General features: G+C 48.4%; 1 protein-coding gene across 5 annotated transcripts in view; it reads right to left on the bottom strand.

Annotated features, from left to right (window-relative positions):
• The window catches only part of KDF1 (keratinocyte differentiation factor 1), a 161,922-nt gene that overhangs the window by 7,443 nt on the left and 126,595 nt on the right, over positions 1 to 27,884 (bottom strand). Inside the window, exon 9 of one of the 5 annotated variants that reach the window (XM_063954643.1) lies at positions 7,377 to 7,427. The exons of the other annotated variants lie outside the window; for them this stretch is intronic. Within the exon in view, the coding sequence (XP_063810713.1) occupies positions 7,399 to 7,427 (29 nt within the window). The 3' untranslated portion in view covers positions 7,377 to 7,398. The remainder of the gene's footprint in view (positions 1 to 7,376; positions 7,428 to 27,884) is intronic. 5 annotated transcript variants of the gene reach the window in all.

The raw sequence follows: 27,884 nt of genomic DNA, 5'->3' as shown, positions 1-27,884 counted from the left end.
GCCGAAATTTGAACCTTAATGGACCCCAATTTGAGGCCCATAGACACTCCTGTTTGCAGGAAATGCAGGAAACGACCGAGTTGAAATTTCTTCATGGGGCCTTCCTGGCCTCACACCACGCAACATATTTTCGCCACATGTGGTGATAATGTTGTGCGGTCACCTCCTTCCTGGCTTTGACCAGGGTAGGAATGACCTCTTCCGGAATGCCTTTTTCCCTTAGGATCCGGCGTTCAACCGCCATGCCGTCAAACGCAGCCGCGGTAAGTCTTGGAACAGACATGGTACTTGCTGAAGCAAGTCCCTTCTTAGCGGCAGAGGCCATGAGTCCTCTGTGAGCATCTCTTGAAGTTCCGGGTACCAAGTCCTTCTTGGCCAATCCGGAGCCACGAGTATAGTTCTTACTCCTCTACGTCTTATAATTCTCAATACCTTGGGTATGAGAAGCAGAGGAGGGAAGACATACACCGACTGGTACACCCACGGTGTTACCAGAACGTCCACAGCTATTGCCTGAGGGTCTTTTGACCTGGCGCAATACTTGTCCAGTTTTTTGTTCAGGCGGGACGCCATCATGTCCACCTTTGGTCTTTTCCAACGGTTCACAATCATGTGGAAGACTTCCCGATGAAGTCCCCACTCTCCCGGGTGGAGGTTGTGCCTGCTGAGGAAGTCTGCTTCCCAGTTGTCCACTCCCGGAATGAACACTGCTGACAGTGCTATCACATGATTTTCCACCCAGCGAAAAATCCTTGCAGTTTCTGCCATTGCCCTCCTGCTTCTTGTGCCGCCCTGTCTGTTTACGTGGGCGACTGCCGTGATGTTGTCCCACTGGATCAATACCGGCTGACCTTGAAGCAGAGGTCTTGCTAAGCTTAGAGCATTGTAAATTGCCCTTAGCTCCAGTATATTTATGTGGAGAAAAATCTCCAGACTTGATCACACTCCCTGGAAATTTTTTCCCTGTGTGACTGCTCCCCAGCCTCTCAGGCTGGCCTCCGTGGTCACCAGCATCCAATCCTGAATGCCGAATCTGCGGCCCTCTAGAAGATGAGCACTCTGTAACCACCACAGGAGAGACACCCCTGTCCCTGGAGACAGGGTTATCCGCTGATGCATCTGAAAATGCGATCCGGACCATTTGTCCAGCAGATCCCACTGAAAAGTTCTTGCGTGGAATCTGCCGAATGGAATCGCTTCGTAATAAGCCACCATTTTTCCCAGGACTCTTGTGCAATGATGCACTGACACTTTTCCTGGTTTTAGGAGGTTCCCGACTAGCTCGGATAACTCCCTGGCTTTCTCCTCCGGGAGAAACACCTTTTTCTGGACTGTGTCCAGAACCATCCCTAGGAACAGCAGACGTGTCGTCGGAAACGGCTGCGATTTTGGATATTTAGAATCCACCCGTGCTGTCGTAGAACTACTTGAGATATTGCTACTCCGACTTCCAACTGTTCTCTGGACCTTGCCCTTATCAGGAGATCGTCCAAGTAAGGGATAATTAAGACGCCTTTTCTTTGAAGAAGAATCATCATTTCGGCCATTACTTTGGTAAAGACCCGGGGTGCCGTGGACAATCCAAACGGCAGCGTCTGAAACTGATAGTGACAGTTCCGTACCACGAACCTGAGGTACCCTTGGTGAGAAGGGCAATTTGGGACATGGAGGTAAGCATCCTTGATGTCCAGGGACACCATATATTCCCCTTCTTCCTGGTTCGCTATCACTGCTCTGAGTGACTCCATCTTGATTTGAACCTTTGTATGTAAGTGTTCAAAGATTTCCCATTTAGAATAGGTCTCACCGAGCCGTCTGGCTTCAGTACCACAATATAGTGTGGAATAATACCCCTTTCCTTGTTGTAGGAGGGGTACTTTGATTATCAACTGCTGGGAATACAGCTTGTGAATTGTTTCCAATACTGCCTCCCTGTCGGAGGAAGACGTTGGTAAAGCAGACATCAGGAGCCTGCGAGGGGGAGACGTCTCGAATTTCCAGTCTGTACCCCTGGGATACTACTTGTAGGATCCAGGGGTCCACTTGCGAGTGAGCCCACTACGCGCTGAAACTCTTGAGACGACCCCCCACCGCACTTGAGTCCGCTTGTACGGCCCCAGCGTCATGCTGAGGACTTGGCAGAAGCTGTGGAGGGCTTCTGTTCCTGGGAATGGGCTGCCTGCTGCAGTCTTCTTCCCTTTCCTCTATCCCTGGGCAGATATGACTGGCCTTTTGCCCGCTTGCCCTTATGGGGACGAAAGGACTGAGGCTGAAAAGACCGTGTCTTTTTCTGCTGAGATGTGATTTGGGGTAAAAAAGGTGGATTTTCCAGCTGTTGCCGAGGCCACCAGGTCCGATGGACCGACCCCAAATAACTCCTCCCCTTTATACGGCAATACTTCCATGTGCCGTTTGGAATCTGCATCACCTGACCACTGTCGTGTCCATAAACATCTTCTGGCAGATATGGACATCGCACTTACTCTTGATGCCAGAGTGCAAATATCCCTCTGTGCATCTCGCATATATAGAAATGCATCCTTTAAATGCTCTATAGTCAATAAAATACTGTCCCTGTCAAGGGTATCAATATTTTCAGTGAGGGAATCCGACCAAGCCACCCCAGCGCTGCACATCCAGGCTGAGGCGATCGCTGGTCGCAGTATAACACCAGTATGTGTGTATATACCTTTTTAGGATATTTTCCAGCCTCTCAGCTGGCTCCTTGAGGGCGGCCCTATCTGGAGACGGTACCGCCACTTGTTTTGATAAGCGTGTGAGCGCCTTATCCACCCTAAAGGGTGTTTCCCAACGCGCCCTAACTTCTGGCGGGAAAGGGTATACCGCCAATAATTTTCTATCGGGGGAAACCCACGCATCATCACACACTTCATTTAATTTATCTGATTCAGGAAAAACTACAGGTAGTTTTTTCACACCCCACATAATACCCTTCTTGTGGTACTTGTAGTATCAGAAATATGTAACACCTCCTTCATTGCCCTTAACATGTAACGTGTGGCCCTAAAGGAAAATACGTTTGTTTCTTCACCGTCGACACTGGAGTCAGTGTCCGTGTCTGTGTCGACCGACTGAGGTAAATGAGCGTTTTACAGCCCCTGACGGTGTTTGAGACGCCTGGACAGGTACTAATTTGTTTGCCGGCCGTCTCATGTCGTCAACCGACCTTGCAGCGTGTTGACATTATCACATAATTCCTTAAATAAGCCATCCATTCCGGTGTCGACTCCCTAGAGAGTGACATCACCATTTCAGGCAATTGCTCCGCCTCCTCACCAACATCGTCCTCATACATGTCGACACACACGTACCGACACACAGCACACACACAGGGAATGCTCTGATAGAGGACAGGACCCCACTAGCCCTTTGGGGAGACAGAGGGAGAGTTTGCCAGCACACACCAAAAACGCTATAATTATACAGGGACAACCTTTATATAAGTGTTTTTCCCTTATAGCATTTTAATATATATATACATATCGCCAAATAAGTGCCCCCCCTCTCTGTTTTAACCCTGTTTCTGTAGTGCAGTGCAGGGGAGAGCCTGGGAGCCTTCCCACCAGCATTTCTGTGAGGGAAAATGGCGCTGTGTGCTGAGGAGAATAGGCCCCGCCCCCTTTTCGGCGGGCTTCTTCTCCCGTTTTTCTGAGACCTGGCAGGGGTTAAATACATCCATATAGCCCCCAGGGGCTATATGTGATGTATTTTTAGCCAGAATAAGGTACTATCATTGCTGCCCAGGGCGCCCCCCCCCCAGCGCCCTGCACCCTCAGTGACCGCTGCTATGAAGTGTGCTGACAACAATGGCGCACAGCTGCAGTGCTGTGCGCTACCTTATGAAGACTGAAGAGTTTTCTGCCGCCGTTTCTGGACCTTCACTTTTCGGCATCTGCAAGGGGGGTCGGCGGCGCGGCTCCGGGACGAACCCCAGGGTGAGACCTGTGTTCCGACTCCCTCTGGAGCAAATGGTGTCCAGTAGCCTAAGAAGCCAATCCATCCTGCACGCAGGTGAGTTCACTTCTCTCCCCTAAGTCCCTCGTAGCAGTGAGCCTGTTGCCAGCAGGACTCACTGAAAATAAAAAACCTAACAAACTTTTACTCTAAGCAGCTCTTTAGGAGAGCCACCTAGATTGCACCCTTCTCAGCCGGGCACAAAAATCTAACTGAGGCTTGGAGGAGGGTCATAGGGGGAGGAGCCAGTGCACACCACCTGATCCTAAAGCTTTTACTTTTGTGCCCTGTCTCCTGCAGAGCCGCTAATTCCCTTATTCCATGTGCTAGATCTTTCCCCAGTCTTACAGCTCAGTGAACCTACTTTCTTAATAAACCAAGTGTACCATTATAATGGGTCATCTACAGGTGATGTGGGACCATGCCTCCTGTCTGACATTTTATTACTGTATCACTCACATGGACTTGCGTTCCTATACAGTGCTTCAGTCACCTCTTTTCCACTGATGTCAGTAAGGAAGAGTCCTGACTAATGCTTACAAAGTGTATATTTATTTTCAGAACGCCCACCTGTTCATACTATATTCCACCTAAAAAACACTATTCCATGGTAAGTCACAAGTAGGAGTGAAGTTGCTGGGACAACATGCTGGAAGACCCCACTCTGCCAGTGACCATTCTTATGCAAGGAATGTAACTCTGGATCGTCCGATATTTATTTCTATAGTTTCCTGCACAAAATACTTTACTGGAAAGGTACATTTTACCATGGAAAATAAAGCGCATAGTAATTGATACTATTAAAATAGATCCAAGAATCACTCCGCTTAATTAACTGGCTTCATATTAAAGACTATTCCTGTATAGACATTATTTCCGCTTCTCTCATGTAATGCCAACAAATCCGATCCCATTAACCAATGTGTATTGTGGAGAGTTCAATAACGCAGCTTCCCCATGACCTTAATGGCTTATCAGACTGCACACACAACTACTGACTTTAGAAATGCATTCTCATTTTCATGTACTATAGAAAAATCTATAGTCAGTACTAGTTTGTTGTCTGTTATGTCTATCATATTAGCAATATGAAAAACAGTTTGTTAGAAGTGGTCTATGTTCATGCTTTTTAAAATCCTTAAGGTTTGCCATGTTTGATACATTTACATTTCTAGTGTTTTACAATGTTAAAGTGGAACTCCATTAACAGTGATGGATATTACTCATCACTTTTTCACTGAATATCATGGGTCTGACCCGGGATTTAGAACACTGCTCCAAACCGGCTCAGACATGGGACAGACCCATTTCCACGGCGCCGCTCATACTGCACACATGTGCAGTGTCGGCGTTTGGAGAGGACATCTCTTTGCGCCAGGAGAATGGCTCTTCCCATCCTTTAAACGGGTCCCTGGTAGGGCGACCTGGGTTACCTCTTAATATTGCAGCTCACAAGGGACCTTCCAGATTGAAATCCTGCTAGATATTCAGCTGGACCCTTTTCCACTGACCTAAATCCCATTTTCAGGTCAGTGGAAAAGGAGTATTAGATATAAAATATCTACTTTTGCTGACTTATCCAATCACAGGTTTACTGACATGAACACACTAACACGCATGGCAGTGTTAAGTGAGCAACATTTGAACAGATCTAAGTAAACAGCACTGTTCTGAAGTGAAGGCAAGACTGTTCAAAGCTCACCCGACTTCTCTTCAACATACAAACCAGTAACTGTTACAGTTCTCCTTTAATCAGTTCTGAAAAACGTTACAAAGATCGCAAAGTGGGCTTTAGTTGGACATAATATTTACTCCCAATTACACTGCCAATTCTGCATTAAGCTGTCAGGGTAGGAGAGAAAATGTCTTAACATTCTTAGTTTAAATAAATTAAAAACATATAACCATATGTATAGTTGTAGGGAAAGAGCCAATGACAATCCTGTCTAGTTGTATTTCCTGCATTTGCGCATGTAATCAGGATTAAACAAACAACAAGTCAGATTAAGCGGCTCAGAAGTGGAAAAATGGCCATGTGCTGGTCAATTTATTGGTTTTACAACTACCTATTTAAAGTCTCTTCAAAATGGCAGTAGGTAAAAGCATAATACAGGTTTCTGTATAATACCCCTTTTACACCTCCAGCTTTGAACACGGGTTATTGCACATGAGTGTGCATAACCAGTGTTGCTGTGCAGTGTAAAAGGGCCCAGTTGGAATAATCCGAGCCGAGTGACCCGGTATTCCAACTCTGGTAGCTTGCAGGGTTTAACACGGGTTCAACCCGGCTAGCTGTGCAGTGTAAACAGGAAGCTGGGTCAATGTGACCCGTTTCCCGTTCACTCTGTGTGGACGGGTGGCGCTTGCAGATCATGTGATCTCCAAGCACCGCCCCTGCCGCATCACCGCTGACTTCACCAATCCGGCAATATGCCAGGTTAAAAACTGCGGCAGCGAGGGGCATGAGGTGGGTCGCACCCGGTAAGCTCCAGTGTCAGGCTCCCAGGTGCGACCCGCCTCATTAGGTCTAAAAGGGGTATTAATAAGGGAGAGTAATGATTTCAGCATATAGAAACTCCATCTGATTGTTTGCGCGCCACACTCTGAACGGTATCCGTTCACATGGTCGACCATGTTATGGTCGACAGTCATTAGGTCGACCACTATGGGTCGACATTGACATGGTCGACATGGACACATGGTCGACACATGAAAATGGTCGACACATGAAAGGTCGACACATAAGGTCGACATGGGTTTTTTTTTTTTACTTTTGGGGAACTTTTCCATACTTTACTATCCACGTGGACTACGACTGGAACGGTAATCTGTGCCGAGCGAAGCGGTAGCGGAGCGAAGGCACCATGCCCGAAGCATGGAGAGCGAAGTGAGCCATGCGAGGGGACGCGGTGCACTAATTGGGGTTCCCAGTCACTTTACGCAAAAAAACGACAAAAAAAAAAACAACGTAAAAAACTCATGTCGACCTTTTCATGTGTCGACCTTTCACGTGTCGACCATTTTTATGTGTCGACCATGTGTCCATGTCGACCAATAGTGGTCGAACTAATGACTGTCGACCGTAACATGGTCGACCATTCATACCGGAACCACTCTGAACACCAGGAACCAAATAAAGCCACTTGCAGTCAGCCAGCAACGCTCCCTACAGAGCCCCCTATATATATTTTAAAACAACAATGTGAGTGACTTAAAATGGAATCTTATACGATAGTCCACAAAACTCCTTTTAGATTTCCTTAAATCTGTATTTGAAGACAGTTTTGTACACATACACACCTTTGTGACTTAAATTTACCACCTAACCAGGTGACTGACAAATGTGCTACCTATCCACCAACACCATGTGACAGATGTGTGCACATATAGCTGTATGTCACCTGTTCCTGTATAGCGCGAACATCATTGACAACACACATGGCCGACCCTTTCTTTTGGGGATAACAAAACAGTTAAAAGTATAAATTAGAGTCACAGAAGTATACAGCAATACATAAACACTACCACTGTACAGTAACCATAACCTGGATGCCTAGGTACAGATGTAGCCACACTCATTGCAGGTGCGATTAGGTTACTGTGATGCGTGTGCATGCCAGTGTACGTATAATTGTACCCGCGACCCATACGCATTGCATTGACGAGTAGAGTGTGAACAGGCGCAGCACATATCGCGGCAACGATGAGCCTGGCTACATCTGTATGAAGAGACCACTGGACATCAAATACTTAAATGAGAACTAACTTTGCAAAAAGATTATATACAATGCCAACTGTTTACACTCTGCATACACAGCATAAGTGAATACTAACGAAGCTGGTAATATCAGCTGTAATACAGTATAATCCCACTATTTATTTATTAACCGTTTCTTATACAGCGCAAATTCCGTTGTACTTTACAACTGAAAACAATGATAAACCCAAATTGGGTAATAAGCGGTCAGAGGTAGGAAGGCCCTGCTCACAAGATAACAATCTATGATGGATTATTCTCAAAAAAGTGGACAAATAGTTATTTTCACTTTACATTATAGCTATAAAATCTGGATTTTTTTGTTTGTTAATCTTAACAGAAAAGGAACTGCCTTATGGTCTACTACTACTGCTACTGGGATGCAGTCAAAATGCCGGCTGTCGGGATCACAGCGGTCAGGAGACAAACACCAGAATCCTGACAGCCTACATATTACCGGTGCCCGGAATACAGACAACCGCCCCCATTTCCCACTCGGTTGGTGGGTCCACGCCACCAACTGAGTGGGATTAGAACCTGTGGTGAGCAAAGCTTGCCAACTGGCCCAATGTGTGGCGAGCGCAGAGAGCCTGTGAAGGGACTCGCTGACGGTATACCAGCAGATACCGACGGCTGGGATGCCGTCGGCCGGTATTACATACCAGATCCCTACCACTACTACTGTCCGTTATAAAATATGACCAGCAACTAAATCTCTTTTGCCGACCAGAAAAAAAAATGCAGTGTTCTGAAGCCCAAGCAGTCACCTACATTCTATGGGAAAAAAAACTTAACAGGAGATACATAACACAAATATTTAAATAAACATTAACTTCATTGTGTAGTTTTTGCACGATTTGCAGGAAGGATTATGCTTTAAATATCCCTAGTTTTACATCAGCCACACAACACTCAGAATACGCTGACTGATGGTTACCCCAGCTCTCTGGGGACACTTCGTACGATGAGGTGTAAGTAGGGTCCAAAGGAGCCGATGCACTTTAAAACTTCAAACAGGGTGTCCTGGCTCCTCCCCTCTATGTCCTCCCCCACAGCTCAGTCTAGGAAAACTGTGCCTGAAGGAGATGGACATACTTTAGAGGAGGAAACATGACCAGACAACAGGTGATGAGATTAACGAACCAGCACAACAAACATACCAGCAACAGCCAGTGAACAAAACAGCAACAGCTGAGTCAAAACTTTGAAAACAAGAATAAACTTGCAGGAAGTTGAGGCACAGAGGCGGGCGCCCAGTACTACGAGAAAAGGATTTACCGGTAGGTAATCAAAATCTTATTTTCTCTAACATCCATAAGGGATACTGGGGACACTTCGTATGATGGGGACGTACCAAAGCTCCCAGAATGTGTGGGAACGTGCCGAGACGCCTGCAACACCGTATGTCCAAATTGGACATCCTCTATTGCCTGGGTATCAAACCTGAAGAATTTGACAAACGTGTTTGTCCCTGACCAGGTAGCAGCCCGGCATAGTTGCAAAGCTGACACACCACTGGCAGCCACCCAGGAAGAATCCACCGACCTAGTAGAGTGGGCCTTGATAAAATTAGGAATATGTAAGGCTGCCGAAGCATAAACCTGTTGAATAGTAAACCTAATCCAACTGGCATTAGACTGTTTCGAAGCAGGACAACCCTTCTTGTGAGCATCATACAGCACAAAGAGGGAATCAGACTTTCGGACAGCAGCTGTCCTCTTGACATAGATCCTCAGGGTTCGCACCACATCCAAGGACTCTGGAATGGAAGAAGTGACTGAAGCCGCCAGAACCACGATAGGCTGATTTAGGCAGAAAGCAGAAAACGCCTTCGGCAGGAACTGCTGGCAAGTCCTGAGCTCTGCTCTATCCTCATGAAAGACCAAGTAGGGACTCTTGCAAGACAAAGCTCTGAGTTCTGAAACATGCACTGCCTAAGCCAAGGCTAACAGCATAACAGTCTTCCACGTAAGGTACTTGTCTTCAACCGACATTAGCGGTTCAAACCAAGAGGACGGCAGAAAGGTCAAAACCAGGTTTAGATCCCAAAATGCCGTGGGAGGCACAAAAGGTGGATGGATGTGAAGGACACCCTGTAGAAATATCTGGACTTCAGGTAAAAGCAGCCAATATCTTCTGGAAGAAGATGGACAAGGCCGAGTTCTGCACCTTAAGGGAGCCTAATTGTAGGCTCAGAAATGCAAAAAACAGCCCAGGTTGAAATCCGCAGAATGATACCTTCGGCCCTCACACCAAGAGACGTACCGTTCCAGATATGGTGGTAATGTGTTGATGTGACAGCCTTCCTGGCTTGAATCATGGTTGTAATAACCTTACCCGGAATATCTATTTCAGCTAGAATGTTCCATGTCGTTAAACGAAGCTGCCGTAAATCCGGGTAGACGAACGGCCCCTACTGAAGATCTTCTCCCAGAGGGAGAGGCAAGGGGTCTTCTATGGCCATGGCCAGAACATCACATATGCGTACCAAACTCTCCGAAGCAATCAGAATTGCCTGAACCCCTTCCCTTCTGATTCTTTTTAGAACCCTGGGAAGCAACGGAATCGGAGGAAACAGGTACATTAGCTGGTAGGCCCAAGGTGTCGTCAGTGCGTCCACTGCCACCGCTTGAGGGTCCCTTGTCCTGGAGCAATAGCGCTGGAGCTTTTTGTTGAGCCGAAAAGCCATCAGATCGATCGGTGGATAGCCCCACCGATACGTTATCATCCGGAAAACCTGCCGATGGAGCTCCAATTCTACCGGGTGTAGGTTGTGATGGCTTAGGAAGTCCGCCTCCCAGTTGTCCACTCCCGGAATGAATATGGCCGACACGCCTCTGGGTAGAAAAGGAATGCAAGGACAGTATCTTGGATACCTCCTGCATGCAGGCCCTGCTGTTTGCTTCTCCCTGCCGATTGACACACAGCAGAGGCGTTGGCCAACTGAACCTGAATGGCTGGACCTTGAAGCAGGTGAGACGCCTGCAGAAGAGCATTGTAGATTACCCCGAGTAACAGTATGTTTATTGGAAGAACAGCTTTATGGCTTGACAACCTGCCCTGGAACTGTGCCCCTAGGGTGACAGCTCCCCAACCTCGAAGGCTCGGGTCCGTCGTCAAGAGAATCCAATCCTGGATCCCGAAGCTCCGACCCTCCAAGAGGTTGGAGGGTTGCAACCACCACAGGAGAGAGATCCTGGTCTGCGGTGAGATGTATGACCTGGTGCATCTGCAGATGTGAACCAGACCATTTCATCAGGAGGTCCAGTTGGAAAGTCCTCACTTGGAATCTGCTAAATGGAATGGCTTCGTAGGAGGCCACCATCTTTACCAACAGGCGGGTGCAAAGATGTAGAGACCCGGTTCGACTGCAGAACCGCTCGTACCAACTCCTGAATTTCCCTGGCCTTGACCACAGGAAGGAAGTTTTTCTGAGCCACCGTGTCCAATATCATCCCCAGGAACTGGAGACGCTGGGTCGGCTTGAGGTATGATTTCTGCAAGTTCAGAATCCAACCGTGGTGTAACAGTAGTGTTGTCATGCAACAGATATTGTCCAACAGTTGTTCCTTCGATCTTGCCTTTATTAACAGATCGTCAAGGTAGGGCACAATGTTCACTCCCTAAATCCGGAGTAGGAACACCATCTCTGCCATAATCTTTGTGAAAACCCTTGTGGCCGTGGATAGGCCAAAGGGCAGCGCCTGGAACTGGTAGTGTTCGTCCATCAGAGCAAACCGGTGGTAGGCTTGGTGAGGTGGCCATATTGGAATATGGAGATACGCGTCCTTTATGTCCAGAGACTAAGAACTCACCCTCCTCCAGACCTGAGATCAGTACTCTCAGAGACTCCATTTTGAACCGGGAAAACCCGCAGATATGGGTTTAACGATTTTAGGTTAAAAATGGGCCTCATGGAACCATCTGGTTTTGGTACTACAAACAGGCTGGAAAATAAGATTTTACTTACCGATAAATCTATTTCTCGTAGTCCGTAGTGGATGCTGGGACTCCGTCAGGACCATGGGGATTAGCGGCTCCGCAGGAGACAGGGCACAAAAATAAAAGCTTTAGGACTAGGTGGTGTGCACTGGCTCCTAGGTGGTGTGCACTGGCTCCTCCCCCTATGACCCTCCTCCAAGCCTCAGTTAGGATACTGTGCCCGGACGAGCGTACACAATAAGGAAGGATTTTGAATCCCGGGTAAGACTCATACCAGCCACACCAATCACACCGTACAACTTGTGATCTGAACCCAGTTAACAGTATGACAAACGTAGGAGCCTCTGAACAGACGGCTCACAACAATAACAACCCGATTTTTTTGTAACAATAACTATGTACAAGTATTGCAGACAATCCGCACTTGGGATGGGCGCCCAGCATCCACTACGGACTACGAGAAATAGATTTATCGGTAAGTAAAATCTTATTTTCTCTGACGTCCTATTGGATGCTGGGGACTCCGTCAGGACCATGGGGATTATACCAAAGCTCCCAAACGGGCGGGAGAGTGCGGATGACTCTGCAGCACCGAATGAGAGAACTCCAGGTCCTCTTTAGCCAGGGTATCAAATTTGTAGAATTTTACAAACGTGTTCTCCCCCGACCACGTAGCTGCTCGGCAGAGTTGTAATGCCGAGACCCCTCGGGCAGCCGCCCAAGATGAGCCCACCTTCCTTGTGGAATGGGCATGATAGATTTAGGCTGTGGCAGGCCTGCCACAGAATGTGCAAGTTGAATTGTGCTACAAATCCAACGAGCAATCGTCTGCTTAGAAGCAGGAGCACCCAGCTTGTTGGGTGCATACAGTATAAACAGCGAGTCAGATTTTCTGACTCCAGCCGTCCTTGAAATATATATTTTCAATGCCCTGACAACGTCCAGCAACTTGGAATCCTCCAAATCGCTAGTAGCCGCAGGCACCACAATAGGCTGGTTCAGGTGAAACGCTGAAACCACCTTAGGCAGAAACTGAGGACGCGTCCGCAGTTCTGCCCTGTCTGAATGGAAAATCAGATATGGGCTTTTATACGATAAAGCCGCCAATTCTGACACTCTCCTGGCTGAAGCCAGGGCCAGTAGCATGGTTACTTTCCATGTAAGATATTTCAAATCCACCGATTTGAGTGGCTCAAACCAATGGGATTTGAGAAAATCCAAAACTACATTAAGATCCCACGGAGCCACTGGGGGCACAACCGGGGGCTGTATATGTAGTACTCCTTTTACAAATCCTGGACTTCAGGAACTGAAGCCAATTCTTTCTGGAAGAAAATCGACAGGGCCGAAATTTGAACCTTAATGGACCCTAATTTGAGGCCCATAGACAATCCTGTTTGCAGGAAATGTAGGAATCGACCCAGTTGAAATTCCTCCGTCGGGGCCTTCCTGGCCTCACACCACGCAACATATTTTCTCCAAATGCGGTGATAATGTTGTGCAGTCACCTCCTTCCTGGCTTTTACCAGGGTAGGGATGACCTCTTCCGGAATGCCTTTTTCCCTTAGAATTTGGCGTTCAACCGCCATGCCGTCAAACGCAGCCGCGGTAAGTCTTGGAATAGACACGGTCCCTGCTGAAGCAGGTCCCGTCTTAGAGGTAGAGGCCACGGATCTTCCGTGAGCATCTCCTGAAGTTCCGGGTACCAAGTTCTTCTTGGCCAATCCGGAGCCACGAGTATCGTTCTTACTCCCCTTTGCCGTATAATTCTCAGTACTTTTGGTATGAGAGGCAGAGGAGGAAACACATACACTGACTGGAACACCCACGGTGTTACCAGAGCGTCCACAGCTATTGCCTGAGGGTCTCTTGACCTGGCGCAATACCTGTCCAGTTTTTTGTTGAGGCGGGACGCCATCATATCCACCTTTGGTTTTTCCCAACGGTTCACAATCATGTGGAAGACTTCTGGATGAAGTCCCCACTCTCCCGGGTGTAGATCGTGTCTGCTGAGGAAGTCCGCTTCCCAGTTGTCCACTCCCGGAATGAACACTGCTGACAGTGCTATCACATGATCTTCCGCCCAGCGAAGAATCCTTGCAGCTTCTGCCATTGCCCTCCTGCTTCTTGTGCCGCCCTGTCTGTTTACGTGGGCGACTGCCGTGATGTTGTCCGACTGGATCAACACCGGCTGACCCTGAAGCAGCGGTTTTGCCAGGCTTAGAGCATTGTAAATCGCTCTTAGCTCCAGTATATTTATGTGAAGAGACATCTCCAGGCTTGACCACACTCCCTGGAAGTTTCTTCCTTGTGTGACCGCTCCCCAGCCTCTCAGACTGGCATCCGTGGTCACCAGGACCCAGTCCTGTATGCCGAATCTGCGGCCCTCTAACAGATGAGCACTCTGCAACCACCACAGAAGAGACACCCTTGTCCGTGGAGACAAAGTTATCCGCTGATGCATCTGCAGATGCGATCCGGACCATTTGTCCAGCAGATCCCACTGAAAAGTTCGTGAGTGGAATCTGCCGAATGGAATCGCTTCGTAAGAAGCCACCATTTTTCCCAGGACTCTTGTGCATTGATGCACAGACACTTTTGCTGGTTTTAGGAGGTTCCTGACAAGTTCGGATAACTCCCTGGCTTTCTCCTCCGGAAGAAACACCTTTTTCTGAACCGTGTCCAGAATCATTCCCAGGAACAGCAGACGTGTCGTCGGGGTCAATTGAGATTTTGGAAAATTCAGAATCCACCCGTGCTGTTGCAGCACTACTTGGGTTAGTGCTACTACGTCCCCCAGCTGTTCTCTGGACCTTGCCCTTATCAGGAGATCGTCCAAGTAAGGGATAATTAATACGCCTTTTCTTCGCAGAAGAAACATCATTTCGGCCATTACCTTGGTAAAGACCCGAGGTGCCGTGGACAATCCAAACGGCAGCGTCTGAAACTGATAATGACAGTTTTGCACCACGAACCTGAGGTACCCTTGATGTGAAGGGCAAATTGGGACATGCAGGTAAGCATCTTTTATGTCCAGGGACACCATAAAGTCCCCTTCTTCCAGATTCGCTATCACTGCTCTGAGTGACTCCATCTTGAACTTGAATTTTTGTATGTACAGGTTCAAAGATTTCAGATTTAGAATAGGTCTTACCGAGCCGTCCGGCTTCGGTACCACAAATAGTGTGGAATAATACCCCTTTCCCTGTTGTAAGAGGGGTACCTTGACTATCCCCTGCTGAGAATACAGCTTGTGAATGGCTTCCAATACCGTCGCCCTGTCTGAGGGAGACGTTGGCAGAGCAGACTTTAGGAACCGGCGAGGGGGAGACTTCTCGAATTCCAACCTGTAACCCTGAGATACTACCTGCAGGATCAGGGGTCCACCTGTGAGTGAGCCCACTGTGCGCTGAAATTCTTGAGTCGACCCCCCACCGCCCCTGAGTCCGCTTGTAAAGCCCCAACGTCATGCTGAGGGCTTTGCAGAAGCCGGGGAGGGCTTCTGCTCCTGGGAGGGAGCTGCTTGGTGCACTCTCTTACCCTTTCCTTTGCCTCGGGGCAGATATGACTGTCCTTTTGCCCGCTTGTTCTTATAGGAACGAAAGGACTGCGGCTGAAAAGACGGTGTCTTTTTCTGTTGGGGGGGGGGACCTGAGGTAAAAAGGTGGATTTCCCGGCTGTTGCCGTGGCCACCAAATCCGATAAACCGACCCCAAATAATTCCTCCCCTTTATACGGCAATACTTCCATGTGCCGTTTGGAATCCGCATCACCTGACCACTGTCGCGTCCATAAACTTCTTCTGGCAGATATGGACATCGCACTTACTCTCGATGCCAGAGTGCAAATATCCCTCTGAGCATCTCGCATATAAAGAAAAGCATCCTTTAATTTCTCTATAGTCAATAAAATACTGTCCCTATCCAGGGTATCAATATTTTCAGTCAGGGAATCCGACCAAACCACCCCAGCACTGCACATCCATGCAGAGGCGATGGCTGGTCGCAGTATAACACCAGTATGAGTGTATATACTTTTCAGGGTAGTTTCCAGCCTCCTATCAGCTGGATCCTTGAGGGCGGCCGTTTCAGGAGACGGTAACGCCACTTGTTTTGATAAGCGTGTGAGTGCCTTATCCACCCTAGGGGGTGTTTCCCAGCGCGCCCTAACCTCTGGCGGGAAAGGATATAATGCCAATAACTTCTTTGAAATTAGCAGTTTTCTATCGGGGTTAACCCACGCTTCATCACACACTTCATTCAATTCCTCTGATTCAGAGATATGCAAAGCCTCCTTCATTGCCGTGATCATATAACGTGTGGCCCCACTGGAAAATACGTTTGTTTCTTCACCGTCGACACTAGATTCGGTGTCCGTGTCTGGGTCTGTGTCGACCGACTGAGGTAAAGGGCGTTTTACAGCCCCTGACGGTGTCTGAGACGCCTGGACAGGTACTAACTGGTTTGCCGGCCGTCTCATGTCATCAACTGATTTTTGTAACGTGCTGACATTATCACGTAATTCCATAAACAAAGCCATCCATTCCGGTGTCGACTCCCTAGTGGGTGACATCACCATTACCGGCAATTGCTCCGCCTCCACACCAACATCGTCCTCATACATGTCGACACACGTACCGACACACAGCAGACACACAGGGAATGCTCTTATCGAAGACAGGACCCCACTAGCCCTTTGGGGAGACAGAGGGAGAGTTTGCCAGCACACACCCAAGCGCTATAAATATATAGGAACAACCCTACAGAAGTGTTGTTTCCTTTATAGCAGCTTAATATATCAATATCGCCAAAAAAGTGCCCCCCCTCTCTGTTTTTTTTTACCCTGTTTCTGTAGTGCAGTGCAGGGGAGAGTCCTGGGAGCCTTCCTCGCAGCGGAGCTGTGCAGGAAAATGGCGCTGTGTGCTGAGGAGATAGGCCCCGCCCCCTATTTCGGCGGGCTCTTCTCCCGGTGTTTGTGAGACCTGGCAGGGGTTAAATACATCTATATAGCCCCAGGGGCTATATGTGATGTATTTTTAGCCAGAACAAGGTATTATCATTGCTGCCCAGGGCGCCCCCCCCCCCCAGCGCCCTGCACCCTCAGTGACCGCCGGTGTGAAGTGTGCTGACAACAATGGCGCACAGCTGCAGTGCTGTGCGCTACCTCATGAAGACTGAAAAGTCTTCTGCCGCCGGTTTCTGGACCTCTTCACTTTTCGGCATCTGCAAGGGGGTCGGCGGCGCGGCTCCGGGACCGGACTCCATGGCTGGGCCTGTGTTCGATCCCTCTGGAGCTAATGGTGTCCAGTAGCCTAAGAAGCCAATCCATCCTGCACGCAGGTGAGTTCACTTCTTCTCCCCTAAGTCCCTCGTTGCAGTGAGCCTGTTGCCAGCAGGACTCACTGAAAATAAAAAATAAGAATTTACTTACCGATAATTCTATTTCTCATAGTCCGTAGTGGATGCTGGGGACTCCGTCAGGACCATGGGGAATAGCGGCTCCGCAGGAGACAGGGCACAAAAAGTAAGCTTTTAGGATCACATGGTGTGTACTGGCTCCTCCCCCATGACCCTCCTCCAAGCCTCAGTTAGGTACTGTGCCCGGACGAGCGTACACAATAAGGAAGGATCTTGAATCCCGGGTAAGACTCATACCAGCCACACCAATCACACCGTACAACTTGTGATTTGAACCCAGTTAACAGTATGATAACAACGAAGAAGCCTCTGAAAAGATGGCTCACAACAATAATAACCCGATTTTTGTAACAATAACTATGTACAAGTATTGCAGACAATCCGCACTTGGGATGGGCGCCCAGCATCCACTACGGACTATGAGAAATAGAATTATCGGTAAGTAAATTCTTATTTTCTCTAACGTCCTAGTGGATGCTGGGGACTCCGTCAGGACCATGGGGATTATACCAAAGCTCCCAAACGGGCGGGAGAGTGCGGATGACTCTGCAGCACCGAATGAGAGAACTCCAGGTCCTCCTTAGCCAGAGTATCAAATTTGTAAAATTTTACAAACGTGTTCTCCCCTGACCACGTAGCTGCTCGGCAAAGTTGTAATGCCGAGACCCCTCGGGCAGCCGCCCAAGATGAGCCCACCTTCCTTGTGGAGTGGGCATTTACAGATTTAGGCTGTGGCAGGCCTGCGACAGAATGTGCAAGTTGGATTGTGCTACAGATCCAACGAGCAATCGTCTGCTTAGACGCAGGAGCACCCATCTTGTTGGGTGCATACAGGATAAACAGCGAGTCAGATTTTCTGACTCCAGCCGTCCTTGAAATATATATTTTCAATGCTCTGACAACGTCCAGCAACTTGGAGTCCTCCAAGTCGCTAGTAGCCGCAGGCACCACAATAGGCTGGTTCAAGTGAAAAGCCGAAACCACCTTAGGCAGAAACTGAGGACGCGTCCGCAGTTCTGCCCTGTCCGAATGGAAAATCAGATATGGGCTTTTGTACGATAAAGCCGCCAACTCTGATACTCTCCTGGCTGAAGCCAGGGCCAGTAGCATGGTTACTTTCCATGTAAGATACTTCAAATCTACCGATTTGAGCGGCTCAAACCAATGGGATTTGAGAAAATCCAAAACTACGTTGAGATCCCACGGTGCCACTGGAGGCACAATCGGGGGCTGTATATGTAGTACACCTTTGACAAAGGTTTGTACTTCAGGCACTGAAGCCAATTCTTTCTGGAAGAAAATCGATAAGGCCGAAATTTGAACCTTAATAGACCCCAATTTGAGGCCCATAGACAATCCTGCCTGCAGGAAATGTAGGAATCGACACAATTGAAATTCCTCCGTTGGGGCCTTCTTGGCCTCACACCACGCAACATATTTTCTCCAAATGCGGTGATAATGTTGTGCGGTCACTTCCTTCCTGGCTTTAATCAAGGTAGGAATAACTTCCTCTGGAATGCCCTTTTCTTTTAGAATCCGGCGTTCAACCGCCATGCCGTCAAACGCAGTCGCGGTAAGTCTTGGAACATACAAGGTCCCTGCTGAAGCAGATCCCTTCTTAACTGTAGAGGCCACGGCTCTTCCGTGAGCATCTCTTGAAGTTCCGGGTACCAAGTCCTTCTCGGCCAATCCGGAGCCACGAGTATTGTTCTTACTCCCCGTAGCCGTATAATTCTCAGTACCTTTGGTATGAGAGGCAGAGGAGGAAACACATACACGGACTGGTACACCCACGGTGTTACCAGAGCGTCCACAGCTATTGCCTGAGGGTCTCTTGACCTGGCGCAATATCTGTCCAGTTTCTTGTTGAGGCGGGACGCCATCATGTCCACCTTTGGTTTTTCCCAACGGTTCACAATCATGTGGAAGACTTCTGGATGAAGTCCCCACTCTCCCGGGTGGAGGTCGTGTCTGCTGAGGAAGTCTGCTTCCCAGTTGTCCACTCCCGGAATGAACACTGCTGACAGTACTATGATATGATTTTCCGCCCAGCGAAGAATCCTTGCAGCTTCTGTCATTGCTCTTCTGCTTCTCGTGCCGCCCTGTCTGTTTACGTGGGCGACTGCCGTGATGTTGTCCGACTGGATCAACACCGGCTGACCCTGAAGCAGCGGTTTTGCCAGGCTTAGAGCATTGTAAATCGCTCTTAGCTCCAGTATATTTATGTGAAGAGACGTCTCCAGGTTTGACCACACGCCCTGGAAGTTTCTTCCCTGTGTGACTGCTCCCCAGCCTCGTAGGCTGGCATCCGTAGTCACCAGGACCCAGTCCTGTATGCCGAATCTGCGGCCCTCTAACAGATGGGCACTCTGCAACCACCACAGAAGAGACACCCTTGTTCTTGGTGACAGTGTTATCCGCTGATGCATGTGCAGATGCGATCCGGACCATTTGTCCAGCAGATCCCACTGAAATATTCGTGCGTGGAATCTGCCGAATGGAATTGCTTCGTAAGAAGCCACCATCTTTCCCAGGACTCTTGTGCATTGATGTACTGACACATTTCCTGGTTTTAGGAGGTTCCTGACAAGTTCGGATAACTCCCTTGCTTTCTCCTCCGGGAGAAACACCTTTTTCTGAACAGTGTCCAGAATCATTCCCAGGAACAGCAGACGTGTCGTCGGGGTCAATTGAGATTTTGGAAGATTCAGAATCCACCCGTGTTGTTGAAGCACTACTTGGGTTAGTGCTACTCCGACTTCCAGCTGTTCTCTGGACCTTGCCCTTATCAGGAGATCGTCCAAGTAAGGGATAATTAATACGCCTTTTCTTCGTAGAAGAACCATCATTTCGGCCATTACCTTGGTAAAGACCCGAGGTGCCGTGGACAAACCAAACGGCAGCGTTTGAAACTGATAATGACAGTTTTGTATCACGAACCTGAGATACCCTTGGTGTGAAGGGTAAATTGGGACATGCAGATAAGCATCTTTTATGTCCAGGGACACCATGAAGTCCCCTTCTTCCAGATTCGCTATCACTGCTCTGAGTGACTCCATCTTGAACTTGAATTTCTGTATGTACAGGTTCAAGGATTTCAGATTTAGAATAGGTCTTACCGAACCGTCCGGCTTCGGTACCACAAATAGTGTGGAATAATACCCCTTTCCCTGTTGTAGGAGGGGTACCTTGACTATCACCTGCTGAGAATACAGCTTGTGAATGGCTTCCAATACCGTCGCCCTTTCTGAGGGAGACGTTGGTAAAGCAGACTTTAGGAACCGGCGAGGGGGAGACTTTTCGAATTCCAACTTGTAACCCTGAGATACTACCTGCAGGATCCAAGGGTCCACCTGTGAGCGCGCCCACTGTGTGCTGAAAATCTTTAGTCGACCCCCCACCGCCCCTGAGTCCGCTTGCACAGCCCCAGCGTCATGCTGAGGGCTTTGTAGAAGCCGGGGAGGGCTTCTGTTCGTGGGAAGTAGTTGCTTGCTGCACCCTCTTACCCCTTCCTTTGCCTCTGGGCAAATATGACTGTCCTTTTGCCCGCTTGTTCTTATAGGAACGAAAGGACTGCGGCTGAAAAGACGGTGTCTTTTTCTGTTGGGAGGTGACCTGAGGTAAAAAAGTGGATTTTCCGGCTGTTGCCGTGGCCACCAGATCCGATAGACCGACCCCAAATAATTCCTCTCCTTTATACGGCAATACTTCCATATGCCGTTTGGAATCCGCATCACCTGACCACTGTCGCGTCCATAAACTTCTTCTGGCAGATATGGACATCGCACTTACTCTCGATGCCAGAGTGCAAATATCCCTCTGAGCATCTCGCATATAAAGAAAAGCATCCTTTAATTGCTCTATAGTCAATAAAAAATACTGTCCCTATCCAGGGTATCAATATTTTCAGTCAGGGAATCCGACCACACCACCCCAGCACTGCACATCCAGGCTGAGGCTATTGCTGGTCGCAGTATAACACCAGTATGTGTGTATATACTCTTCAGGGTAGTTTCCAGCCTCCTATCAGCTGGATCCTTGAGGGCGGCCGTATCAGGAGACGGTAACGCCACTTGTTTTGATAAGCGTGTGAGCGCCTTATCCACCCTAGGGGGTGTTTCCCAGCGCGCCCTAACCTCTGGTGGGAAAGGGTATAATGCCAATAACTTCTTTGAAATTAGCAGTTTTCTATCGGGGTTAACCCACGCTTCATCACACACGTCATTCAATTCCTCTGATTCTGGAAAAGCTACAGGTAGTTTTTTCACACCCCACATAATACCCCCCTTTGAGGTACCTGCAGTATCAGAGATATGCAAAGCCTCCTTCATTGCCGTGATCATATAACGTGTGGCCCTATTGGAAAATACGTTTCTTTCTTCACCGTCGACACTAGATTCATCTGTGTTGGTACCTGTGTCGACTGACTGAGGTAAGGGACGTTTTACAGCCCCTGACGGTGCCTGAGACGCCTGGACAGGTACTAACTGGTTTTCCGGCCGTCTCATGTCTTTTGCAGCGTGCTAACATTATCACTTAATTCCATAATTAAAGCCATCCATTCCGGTGTCGACTCCCTAGGGCAGAGATTTTCAACCTTTTACAACTCGCGTCACACTGAACAAGATTTAAATATTGCCAAGACACATTCAAATATAATGGTGATGCATGGTGCAGTTGCGTGTCCTAGGATGTCATGTCGCAGCTTCTCCATAGGTAACGCCTGAGCCACATCTGAGAAAGCCAGAAGAGCCCAACACTGCCCGGGCCCATAAATAGAACTGGCTCTGCAACCACTAAACCCACCAGTATTGATCGTTCCAGGGCCTCAGTAGCGGCAAAACACTGACGGGCCTGGCTGTGCTTCTATGGCGGCACACCTGGAGACTGCTCAGGGCACACTAGTGTGCCACGGTACAGTGACTGAAAAACACTGCAATATAGTATTGTTAAAGGTAGTGTCCGTACTTGAGATTTAAGTTGCCAAAACCCTCTTACCTAAACATGAAATGTGGGCTCTAGTAGGCAAATAAAGAGTTTAACGTTTAAAAATGTGAATTAGTAATCCCGACCCTATACATTACCGATTAATTTATTGATAATATAGATCATTAACACCAGGAAAGCTAAAATGAAATTGGAGAATGCTTTTTTAACATTGTTTTGGTTACACACTACTGATATATAAACAATATCAATGTCTGTTTATCCACAGGTCGCAAATGTGACAGATTATGGAGCATTTATTAAAATTCCAGGCTGCAGAAAACAAGGTAAGCAAAATATGCGCTTTATAGTCCTGGCCATTGCTATCATTGATATTACTCTGTATGACTACGTAGATAAAGTATTCAGAGTTGCAAGGACGTCAGACACATTACCTGCTTGTAAATACATGTGGAACTTCAATTATTCCGAATCATCTGCATTTACACGACTGCCGTGCCCCAATCCATCTGCTTGTGAAAGCACCATCTCTATCAGCACGCATTTGCACTAGTGTTTTATCTGAGAACTTTCAGTATGCTCCAGTCTGAATAGCCCTCAGTTTGCCACAACACGCTCTCAGGACACTTGCTTACTGGCAAGTGCCCAGTGGCCACTCTGTTATATCCATACAGCCACAAGTGAGACTGAAACAATGGTTATTGCTAAGAGCTGCTCAGCTAAAACGCAGTGCGAAATACCACAGGTACCATTCTAAAAATACACCTGCGTGTAACTCTGAATCTGCCCATCACTGTGCTTTGTTTTTCTCTTTACCAGGTCTCGTACATAGAACACACATGTCATCCTCCCATGTTGACCGCCCTTCAGAAGTGGTTGATGTTGGTGAGAGAGTGTGGGTGAAGGTCATCAGTCGTGAGGTACAAACAAGATCTGATCATATATTTTTAAATAAAGGATTGATTGAAAGGTGCTTTAAAAAGTGCACAGAAGAGAATAATCTATACCCAATTTCCATAGAAAAAGTAGATGTCCCTGTTATGGTGTAGCATTCATGGGGCGGGGGGGTTACATTTTTTTATTGCACCCGTTCTCCTGTCTAAAGTGACGGGTGATCGCATGGCGATATTCAATTGGCCCAACTGATCCCGCCCATTAAAGACGGGTGCAAGAGTGAAAGTGCATTTCAGCCCACCACCTCTGGGGGTAGCGAGCTGAAATTAGTTTCTCGTTCCTGTCGGCAGCAACATTTGAATAGCTGCCGGTGGGTGATGGAACCCGCGATAACATTTGAATCCGGGCCATTATGGTTACATTTGCAATGGATTTGAAGTGTATGTGTGTAGTGTGCTGGTGTGTCAAGTATCTCTGATTATTTGTAGGTGTGTATTACTGTATGTAAGCGTCTTTCTCTTTCCTGGAATATATTAGACTTGTTTATTCGTGTTGTCATTGTTGCATGTAATGATGGCAACATCATTCCTATTGCACAGACCATATTGTGAACCACTTAGTCACTGTGAATCCATTTTTAACCACATTACAAGAACACAGAGTACCACCATTGTACAGAAGACCACATTCTTATGTTCATGCCACATAATTTCACCACATTGCACATAGAGATGTATATGTGGTCCTGTTTCCACTGCCTTCAGCAATATAGCTTTACGTTATTGGATTAAGGAAGAAATTGTCCTGATAGTTATTATTCCAGATCAATGTCTGTCTGGTTCTAATGATCAATTTAAACATGGGAGTTATCTGGTGGTGGTCCCATCCCTTGGCGGATTTCAACATACAGGAGGCAGTCAAGTATTTAGTGCGTGTCCCAGCTGGTGATAGATCTTCAGAACAGACAGAATTCAGTCAGAACGCATATTATCACCATATTCAATTGCCTGCACTGCTCCTATCCATCCAGTTGGTTTCATGAGCATGGACTTGGAACCTATCGTCAGTCAGGTGAATCGTTTGATGTGCACAACTCTGCACAGTCTTCAGATCTGCTTACATGCCAACGACAAATTCTCTCGTCCTAGGTTTTTTGCCACTAGTTACACCCACTTAGACGATACTGAGATGCATACAAATATGAATCAATTGCTCTTCTCTGACACACTCGGTTATTAAAATGGCTAGATTCAATCGCAAAATGGAATTGCATGCATCTTCTAATCCTCACCTTTGTGTTTCCTTCCCCTCTTTCCTGTAATTGTACAGCATGTACCTGACTTGATAGTTTCAGGTGGCAGCTCCCATACAGCTACTATTTCAGTCCACCTTCACTTTGATTGCAAATTCTGTTGTGCTAAGGGACAGCATGGATATGACGCTAGAGAGACCTCTAAGACACAAGGAGGCCGTAGTGTCGAGATCTGAGCACTAGGGGAAGGTTTTGTTAGGAAGGCCCAAGTTTGGATGACCTGTCTTTGCCTGACCACATCTGTAGTCTGATGTGTCAATGGATGCTGAGCTCAAGGGGTCTAGGATTCACCTGCAGTGTTCACACATCATGCTTCCAGCCTTTAGGACAGGATGGAGGGCACAGCCTCTGTGGAATACAGAGTTGTTCCTTGAGGTCCGCTGTGAGAAACACAGGCACGCAATTACATGCAGAACTCGCGCAAGTCTTCAGATGTGTCGTAAGCATGTTGGGCCGCCCACATGTTTTTTTAACTCATCGATCGTTATCAGTACTGGCGCTTGGGTGAAAGGATTCATATGTTGGGGATACTTAAATCTTGAGCCCCCAGAAGATTATTTTCTTGTGGCTTTCCGGGAGACATTACCTAGTGTGTAGCCTTAGAGCAGTGATTTTCAACCTTTTCCAGTTCGTGGCACACTGAACAAGATTTAAAAATTGCCAAGGCACACCATTGGTACCCCACAGGAAAAAAAAATCACTCAGGGAAATAAAACAAACATATTTGTCCCCAAGGGGTAAAACACACACACATTGTCCCCAACAGTTATTGAAATAATGCACAGTAATTGAACACACTGTCTGCCACAGTAATTCCACACATTACCCCCCATAGTAATACCACCGCACACATCGACCCCCACAGTAATTGCACACATTGCCCCCATAATAATGCCACCACACACAATGACCCCCACAGTAATGCCCCCAGAGACACTGACCCCCATAGTAATGCCACCAGAGACACTGACACCCACAGTAATGCCACCAAACACACTGACCCCCCCAGTAATGCCCCCAGAGACACTGACCCCCATAGTAATGCCACCAGAGACACTGACCCCCCAGTAATGCCACCAAACACACTGACCCCCCCAGTAATGCCCCCAGAGACACTGACCCCCATAGTAATGCCACCAGAGACACTGACACCCACAATAATGCCACCAAACACACTGACCCCCCAGTAATGCCACCAAACACACTGACCCCCCAGTAATGCCACCAAACACACTGACCCCCCCAGTAATGCCAAACACACTGACCCCCCCAGTAATGCCACCAAACACACTGACCCCCACAGTAATGCCCCCAGAGACACTGACCCCCATAGTAATGCCACCAGAGACACTGACACCCACAGTAATGCCACCAGAGACACTGACCCCCCAGTAATGCCAAACACACTGACCCCCCCAGTAATGCCCCCAGAGACACTGACCCCCATAGTAATGCCACCAGAGACACTGACACCCACAGTAATGCCACCAGAGACACTGACCCCCCCAGTAATGCCACCAGAGACACTGACCCCCCCAGTAATGCCACCAAACACACTGACCCCCCCCAGTAATGCCACCAAACACACTGACCCCCCCAGTAATGCCACCAAACACACTGACCCCCAAAGTAATGCCCCCAGAGACACTGACCCCCATAGTAATGGCACTGCACACACTGTCTGTCGCAGTTATAAAGCACTGGCCCAAACCTTTTCTTCTTTTCCCCCTTAGCGGCAGGAGCAGTGAGGAGCAGAGCAGCACGGGCCACGAAGGGAAACTACCAGGCGGGATGGTGATCATGTGTAAGTGACCTATGAGTCACGCCACGTCATGTCATAGGGGTCACGGATGGGCCCGCAGGAGAGCTGCTGTCTTCACTATACCATAACCGCGTTAGAGCTGTCTGCGCTGCCCGATAGTAATACTGTAAATCAGTATCACTATCGGGCAGCGCAGGCAGTTCTTACGCGGTCATGTAAAGTGAAGACGGCAGCAGACGGGGACGGGCAGCAGGGATCTCTGGCGGCAGCACACCTAACAACCGCTGGCGGCACACTAGTGTGCCGCGGCACAGCGGTTGAAAAACACTGCCCTAGGGGGTGACATCACCATTACCGGCAATTGCTCCGCCTCCACACCAACATCGTCCTCATACATGTCGACACACACGTACCGACACACAGCAGACACACAGGGAATGCTCTTATCGAAGACAGGACCCCACTAGCCCTTTGGGGAGACAGAGGGAGAGTTTGCCAGCACACACCAAAGCGCTATAAAAATGTATATAAACAACCCTAAAAGGTGTTGTTTCTGTTATATGCGCTTAATATATAAAAATATCGCCAAAATATGCCCCCCTTCTCTGTTTTACCCTGTTTCTGTAGTGCAGTGCAGGGGAGAGTCCTGGGAGCCTTCCTCACAGCGGAGCTGAGCAGGAAAATGGCGCTGTGTGCTGAGGAGAATAGGCCCCGCCCCCTAAAACGGCGGGCTCTTCTCCCGGAGTTTGCGATATATGGCAGGGGTTAAATACATCCATATAGCCTCAAGGGCTATATGTGATGTATTTTAGCCATAGAAAAAGGTATTATACATTGCTGCCCAGGGCGCCCCCCCCAGCGCCCTGCACCCTCAGTGACCGCTGGTGTGAAGTGTGCCGACAACAATGGCGCACAGCTGCAGTGCTGTGCGCTACCTTATGAAGACTGAAAGTCTTCTGCCGCCTGTTTCCGGACCTCTGGACCTCTTCAACTTCGGCATCTGCAAGGGGGGTCGGCGGCACGGCTCCGGGACCGGACTCCATGGCTGGGCCTGTGTTCGATCCCTCTGGAGCTAATGGTGTCCAGTAGCCTAAGAAGCAAATCCATCCTGCACGCAGGTGAGTTCACTTCTCTCCCCTAAGTCCCTCGTAGCAGTGAGCCTGTTGCCAGCAGGACTCACTGAAAATAAGAAACCTAAAAAACTTTTTCTAAGCAGCTCTTTATGAGAGCCACCTAGATTGCACCCTGCTCGGACGGGCACAAAAACCTAACTGAGGCTTGGAGGAGGGTCATAGGGGGAGGAGCCAGTACACACCATGTGATCCTAAAAGCTTACTTTTTGTGCCCTGTCTCCTGCGGAGCCGCTATTCCCCATGGTCCTGACGGAGTCCCCAGCATCCACTAGGACGTTAGAGAAAACCTAATAACTTTTTCTAAGCAGCTCTTTAGGAGAGCCACCTAGATTGCACCCTGCTCGGACGGGCACAAAAACCTAACTGGGGCTTGGAGGAGGGTCATAGGGGGAGGAGCCAGTGCACACCACCTAGTCCTAAAGCTTTTATTTTTGTGCCCTGTCTCCTGCGGAGCCGCTAATCCCCATGGTCCTGACGGAGTCCCAGCATCCACTAGGACGTCAGAGAAAAATAGTTGGTGCAATGGTACTAGGACAATGACTTGAGTGAGGCGCATGTCCTTGGAAGACGGTAAGCCCGATTTGAAAAACTTTGTAGCCCTGGGAGACCAGGTCTTTCACCCAAGCATCCTGGCAGCAGCTTTCCCAAACAAGGTTGAAGAATCTCAGCCAAGCTCCCACCCTGAAGGTCCCCCATGAGCTGGGGGACACCGTCATGCTGAGGATTTTGATGAGACAGAGCTGAC

This window comes from Pseudophryne corroboree, chromosome 2 (genome assembly GCF_028390025.1).
Source record: "Pseudophryne corroboree isolate aPseCor3 chromosome 2, aPseCor3.hap2, whole genome shotgun sequence".
Classification (NCBI taxonomy): domain Eukaryota; kingdom Metazoa; phylum Chordata; class Amphibia; order Anura; family Myobatrachidae; genus Pseudophryne; species Pseudophryne corroboree.
Note: the sequence above shows the minus strand (reverse complement) of the source record. Positions and strands in the feature narration are given on the sequence as shown.